The 7,201-nt window shown below is 41.7% G+C and overlaps 1 protein-coding gene across 1 annotated transcript; it reads left to right on the top strand.

Annotated features, from left to right (window-relative positions):
• Positions 1 to 911: 911 nt before the first annotated feature.
• On the top strand, positions 912 to 6,817 carry si:ch211-67e16.3. Its single transcript, XM_048239673.1, has 5 exons — positions 912 to 1,022; positions 3,005 to 3,310; positions 4,227 to 4,405; positions 5,077 to 5,127; positions 6,024 to 6,817. The coding sequence occupies exons 1-5, from the start codon at positions 965 to 967 to the stop codon at positions 6,156 to 6,158; spliced, it is 729 nt and encodes a 242-aa protein (XP_048095630.1). The 5' UTR covers positions 912 to 964; the 3' UTR covers positions 6,159 to 6,817.
• Positions 6,818 to 7,201: the final 384 nt, after the last annotated feature.

Here is a 7,201-nt window from a genome sequence, read left to right as displayed (position 1 = left end):
TAAAAGTTTGTACACAAGCACATTTTCTGGTAGCATTCCTTTAACAGTATACGGCAGATCACTAATGCCATCATGATATGCAGTGCAGAGTCGTTTCACAACCAGGGTGAAGTCATTTGTACATATGGGTAGTTTCACAAGCAAACAATCAAAACAAACCACACACACACCATTTCATCACCCCCCCCCCCCCACACACACACACACACACACTCCCCAACCCCACCATACCCATCCATACACACACTATACCTTTTTAATTACTACTTTTTATTTATTATTTAAAGTTGAGCTGGCTCTTGAGTGCAATAATTTCATTACTTATAATTCCTTTTATGAGTACATGACAATTAACTACTTTTTACTTGAACTTGAAGGATCCATTGAAGGATAAAACAACTTTTCATAAAAACTGGTCATTGATAATTGTTAGACATACTTCCACTGTTAAATGTGTGTTGGAGGGGACATATGATATGTCCATCAGTGAACCATCAGTGTACATAATTACATATTTTCATACAATATTTGTAGTTTTTTATTATTCTTTTTGTTAACATCATTTAAGTAAGACTGGTTAAGTAAGTTGCATTATCATATAAAATTTACTTTTTATAGCATATATATGGAAATTGTGTTGGACAAAATCCAAATGAGTCAACAAAATCCATTTGATGAAAAACTTTAGTGGTTAAGTTTTTGTATTTCATACAATTGTCCAACATAATCACATATTTTGGGGTACATACACGTGTGCGGAACAAGTGCTTGCTCTGAAATTACTCATTTCCTGTCAGCTGTATGTAGGCCAATCAGAAGCCTCCATGGACTGCTGTGTGGAGGGGTTCCTCTGTGCTGCTAGAGTGGTGGAGGTGAGATACCAGAGACGAGAAAGAAGAAAGGAGAGAGAAGAGGACACGGAGCGAGAGAGTGAGAGAGAGAAGAGGACACAGAGAGAGAGAAGATGAGAGAAGCATCCCTCTGCCTAGTGCTGGTCCTCTGCAGTGCTCCCGGCTACAACAGTGAGATCTCTCTACCTTAGCGTTACTTCTTCCACTGATTTAGTTCATATTTCATTTATTTTATAAGAGCAAAGCATTTCACATGTCTGCTGTTGTTGTTTGTTATATATATAGAAAGCAGCATTTTCAGCTTTTGAGTAAAACCTCAAATAAGGACACTTTTGGATTTTTGGGTTCCTCTGTTCCTTGATGTGACATAGACGAACCTCTGCTATAGGCAAAACACGAAACCATTTTCTTGTTGATTTTTTTTGTCATCTAGGGGATAGGATTTTGAGTGAGTGATATGAGTGTTGCACATTTATTTTATTTTTTTTGTTCTATTTTTTGGCATTATCACAAAACCAAGTTGAAGGAAATGGAAGTGTGTCATAAAGTAGCGTACCTACTTTTCCTTCTGTGAGGGCAACTCCACGTAGATTGAAGTTTTAACCCCAAACCACAGTGTGGTGTGGTAGGGGTTTCTAACACAGTGACATTTACAATTACAAACCAGACATGTGATGTTGCTGTGGAATTCACCTCCGTGGGTTTGAGTACAAATTCCACTTTACCTGTAAATGATTGGGAAGTATAGAAAATGTGACAAAGTTTCCAATTCAGTTTCATGATAGAAGAGAAAGTGTAGCCTATGTGCAATCAATTGTGTGCGTAGACATGACGGACTGTTCCCTCTTCCCTCTGGAATAACAAACTCTAAATTCAAACTCAAAACAACTTTCCTCAGTGGTTCCTCGTAGGTGGAATGAAATGCTTAGCGTTCTGCGTTCTTGCGATAGTTTTGGATCTTTCAGAAAGCCTACGCTTAATTAATGAATTAATTAATTATTACAGTTATAGTTGTTTATTAATGGTATTTGTTTATTTTTATTATTGATATTTGATACTGTATTGACATTAGGCTGTTGTTATTATTAGTTTTTTTGGTTAATGTTGGCTTACCAACTTTTAAAAACGGTTTAACCTACTGTTTACATTTTAACTTACTATTGTAAGGTTGATATTCTATAAGTGGACAAAAGTGTCTGCTATAGGCTACAACCATAACCTAAAGCCTATTAGGGGTTTGCACGGCGTGTCATCAGATCTGGACGTCGCCATAATGGAGATACTCGCCTCATTAGAAAGCATTAGGCACTGAAGTAAATCCCTGAGATCGTCGAGGAAAATGGTTAATTATTGCTGTGTTTTAGGTTGTACCAATAGGTCAGACTGAGAAAAACATCTGGTGTAGGTATCGACTTCCAAAAGTTGTTAAGAAACCAGGGAGAAAGGAGAATAATGACAGAAGTTATCAGAGGAAGGGGGGCGCTTGTGGTTGAACTTGGTACTTCGTCTCCCTCACCCAACTCATATGGATCTGTGCTGCCAATAAACCGTAATTTCTCGAAATATCGCGCCTTTTCTTGTGGTCCAAGTCCTGCCCTATATGCCTTTGCATCTTACACGCATTTTGATGAGCTTTTCTGTTGTTTAGACACGGCTACAATCACGTAAGATATCCAAAGTGCATAATACTCCATATACTTCATTCACTGAGTATCGCCAATATGGCCGCGCGTGCTGGGTTGCCATGGTTACCGGCCAGAACGTGACGTCCGTGCAAACCCCTAATATACGCCTAGGCTAGCATGAAAACTAGGCTATATAATCAAAAGGCATCGTCATGTCAGCAATCTTTTATTTTAAAGTAGCCTACCTGATATTTCGGAAAGCATTTCTGCCTTCATGTGGATAGGATAGTTAAATATGACAGGAGCCTACATAGTGGGAAAAATATATGGTGTGTGGATAGACACAAGACCCACACAAGACCCGGGCTTTGAATAGACCCCGGGTCTTGTGTGGGCAATCATGTGTGGTGGTCACAGTGTTGCTGCTGCCTCTTTCATCTCAGCTCTCCACATGTTTGTGAAATAAACATGTTCAGTCACCTCCACAGTACAGGCTAATCTGATCACACTCTGTGTTCTCACCCGTAGGTGCATTCACCGTGAGCGAGCCGTATATGCACACTCTGCATCGGAACGGCTCCGTGTCCGTCACATGTCACCATAACAACAGCGCGGCAAAGGAGATGGACGCCAAGCTGCTGTGCGGCGGTGACATCATGTGTGAGGAAAAAAAGCATGGCTGCTCTATGTGGTCGGTTAGCCAGTTGAACGTGACGTTCAACCTGTGGAACCTCCAGGCTGGCGACGAGGAACAACTGTGCTGGTGCATGTTCTCCAGGACAGACCCACTTCCTGTCATCCAGGTGGAGGGGAGTAAAACCAAGCTGTTCCCAGGTGTGTGTCTGTGTGTTGTATGGAGTCTTGCTCATGTTAATCTCACCGAGCACTCACACATATGCCTACATACCGTAGCCTACACACAACTAACAGGCAAACGTATCAGAATCATTGGCAGGTGCTGGTATCAGTGGCTCAATTTAGACTTCAAAGAAGGAAGTAGCCTACACACTGCACACTGAGTGCAGCTTCTGTGCATGCATGTGTGTGTATGTGTCTGAGAGAGAGAGAGAGAGAGAGAGAGAGAGAGATGGAGAAAACCACATTTGCATGTCAGAAAATATCATAGATGGTTTATGCTGACATTAATGGCTTGTTGGTGTTAGCAAACTACATCAGCACTTTGTATGCAAGGATGTTCGTGGATGAGAGAAGCAGCGTGCATTGTGAACCCGCCCATATCACTGTTGATAATGCTCTCTTAAAATATAAACAACTCGTCATGTATTTCTGACTAGGTTTCTCTGGGTCAGTGGCGTAATGCGTTTTAGGTAGTGTATGATAGCGATTTTTAGACAACGTGCCAGACCCCTCTCCTTAGGTCGTTAATTGCCACACCCCTTGGCGCGTTGCTCAAAAAAAGTGCAAGATAAGAATAAACTTTGCGCTGGGATAATAATCCGCTTTCCACCAGGCGCCATGTGGCGAAAATAGGGCCCCATGAGTGGTATGACAGTTGTGTGAAATACGAATACTCCACTGCAGGGGGAGCCGAGTAGCAAAACAAACTGAAACGGCATTGGATACGTAAAGGATAATGCCCGACATGGAGTCCATTATTATTGTCCATCATTTTATAGGTGTAGTATATCACTTTTTAAACGACACCCTTTTCAACCTAGACCATGGTATAACTTTCTTTAATTGGAAGCATCGCATTCTTTTCACATCCCTCTCCCATCCCATCCCTCAGGGAGTAAGATACCTTTCCCACCTCCGCGGAACACCACCTGCGCCCCCCTCTCCACCTCTGCCCCGGACCCCTCAGATTCCACACCCCCCACAGACCCCCTGGTCTGGGTCTTGGCTGGTACCGTCGCTCTTCTCTGCCTGTACAGCTTCGTCGTGACCATCCTCTTCCTCAAACTCAAGGTAAGAACAGGAGCTAGCTTTGGCCACCACAGCTCTGGCGAAGTAAGGATTAAAGGAACCATATGTATGAAATTTATTTCAATTAATTATAAAATGGCCCTGATATGTCGCTAGACATTAAGAAATCATGTTCATTTCAAATACTTATATCACTGACAACAGTAGTCCGGCCAGGATATTGTCATTTAAAAAGTGATGTTGATGTTGTCATGTTGTGTTTTGGCCTGATGCGCCACCCTCCACCTATCTACTAATCATGAAGTCAGTAGTGTTTCGGCATCCGGGTTGCCAGTTCTGCCAGAGGGGAGGGGGAGGGGATACACCGCTCTACAGTAATTTGAAAGTGATTGTAGTACCAGTTCTGGCCACAATCTTACATATGGTTCCTTTAATTCTGAAAACCTAACACCACAAATAGAATTCAATTCTGTGGGAAACACTGGAGTGGATTCATTATGTGCCTGCTAAATGACTGAATGTGAACAGACATGTTTCTCCTGCATAGATAGTTTCACAATCTATCATGAACTTTCTTTCTCTCTCACTCACTCTCACCCCCTCTCTCTCACCTCTCTCTCTCTCTCTCTCACTCACTCACTTACTCACTCACACCCTCTCTCTCTGTATTCTACTTTTTTATGTGGTTCTACGTTCCGTCTCTTCTTGTGTAGGTCAGCAGAAAAGAAGTCCTGTATGACACGCTGACATACATTCCAGTGCAGGTAAGCCACTCTGTCTGAAGCCAGCGTGAAACTCCACTCTTCACTCTTCACTCCATCGCTGACAGACTGAACCATGAACCTGATGACTTTGATGAATTTTAAAGCATTAGAGATAGAAATGAAAGACACTCACAAAGAAAACTATAATGCCAAAGACACATTAAAGATACAGTCCTTGTCTAGTCAATTATCCATTTCACTTACATTCTATCCAATGTGTTGATTCAACAAAAAACTGGTGTTTGTCCTTTTGTCTTGGATCTGTAAATGAAAAACATAGTGAGTCATAGCAAGGCAAAGTCACATGATCGCTTCCAGGCAAGTCACACCGGTGCCTCCAGGCAAGTCACACCATTCGGCAACCATCTTGGCCAAGCCTTTGCGTAGTCACATCAATACAAACAAGATCAGGCTCCTATCTAAATTAATGGGGAGAGATCCATAACTCTAAATGAGATGGTCAAACTTTCAAAGCACATTATGCAAACCCACGTTCAAATCAGACATAAATGGTGTGAACATCATCTCATGACTCATCTTGTGACTTTTAAAATTAACAGAAATGCTCAGTTGAAGCAAAAAGTAATTAATGCTGTTTCCAACAATGGGATTGGCTCTTTGTATGACAGAACAGGACATGCAGTTACCATCCTGTTTAGCGTTTATATTCCCACTCGGATTCTGTCTGTCTGTCTGTCCACCAGGGAGAATCAGGAGTACATGGTACATGGTTGATCTCTCTATCTTCCTGTGACTTCCTGTCCTTTCCTGATCTGTCTGTCTGTGATTTACTGCCCTCATCTATTTGTCTGTTTGTCTGTGACCTCCTGTACTGATGTGTCTGCCTGTCTCTGTGTGTGTGTGTGTGTGTGTGTGTGTGTGTGTGTGTCCTCCAGGGTCGGGCTGTGAGAGGTCCGAGAGACGTGAATGAAGAGTACATGGACATGCGTGAGGTGCAGACCAAGACTTGGCCAACCAGAGACCTGAACCACAACTCTCAGGCCACGCCACCCAACGGCTTCCACGTCTAACACCCAACTACTACACCTTCAGCTGTATGTAGCTTCAGTTATGTGTGAACTAATGCACTGCTGCTGTTCCCAGACCAGTATGTGTGGTGTGTGTGTGTGTGTGTGTGTGTGTGTGTGTGTGTGTGTTTGGGGGGGTGCAGGCAGTTCACTCATTGGCCCAAGATCAGTTCACAAACCTGCAATCACGAGTCTGTGTTGCTTTGGATAAAAACTAGCCAGCTTTTAACTTTATCTTTCCCTGCTCTAAAGTATACTTGATTCAAGATTTGAAGCTTGTATGACAATCTGTTGAGAGTTGACAACATAGTAAAAAGAGAACTCCCATACACTGTCCACTTTGTAAGCAATTATGTTTATTATAGGAATGTTTCGGTGAAACGACCATCATCATCAATAGGCAGGCAAATTAGCCTGATGATGGTTAGATATAATTGCTTACGAAGTGGATAGTGTGCGTGAGCGCTCTCTTTACTACGTTGGTGACCTTTGGTATTCTCTGACGCACCTGTCCATAAAGGTGTGCTAATGTGCTGTGTTGATAATATGCATTGTTTGCATGACTAGTGTAGTGTGTAGTACACCTGTAGTAGTGTTGTATTTACAACATGTATTAAAACTGTTTTGTGTATGACTTTAATAAATATTTTATACTAAAACATTTACTTTTGTGATGATATACAAATATCTATTAATTTCTGCTGAGGGAAGAGTATCTGTTGTCGAGAAGTGTCTGTTTTACATTACAGACATCTTAACATTAACTGCCGTAAAAGACAGAAAATATGGCATTAAAGCAATACACTGTATGACACTGTATCTTGTGTGGCTTGATACTTGGACTTGGACTTAGACTTAGAAAACTTTAGTGTCCTCAAGGTGCAATTAGTATTGAAGCACAGACGCATCAATTACATACACATAAACAATTAATGGAAAATAAATGTTGCACAAGATAGCGATGACAGCTTAGTTATCATCAAGAAGGATGTGGGGATGTTGTTGCTTGTGGTTTTTCACATAGTCAACATGGGCACTTTCATGAT

The sequence above is a fragment of the Alosa alosa genome, chromosome 3 (assembly GCF_017589495.1).
Source record: "Alosa alosa isolate M-15738 ecotype Scorff River chromosome 3, AALO_Geno_1.1, whole genome shotgun sequence".
NCBI lineage: Eukaryota > Metazoa > Chordata > Actinopteri > Clupeiformes > Clupeidae > Alosa > Alosa alosa.
Note: the sequence above shows the minus strand (reverse complement) of the source record. Positions and strands in the feature narration are given on the sequence as shown.

Excerpts from the sequence above, each read along its gene's own strand:
- si:ch211-67e16.3 (XM_048239673.1), top strand. The coding sequence starts at position 965 with ATGAGAGAAGCATCCCTCTGCCTAGTGCTGGTCCTCTGCAGTGCTCCC. Across the intron at positions 1,023-3,004 it reads CAGTGCTCCCGGCTACAACA|GTGCATTCACCGTGAGCGAG; the intron begins GTGAGATCTCTC and ends TCTCACCCGTAG. Across the intron at positions 3,311-4,226 it reads TAAAACCAAGCTGTTCCCAG|GGAGTAAGATACCTTTCCCA; the intron begins GTGTGTGTCTGT and ends CCCATCCCTCAG.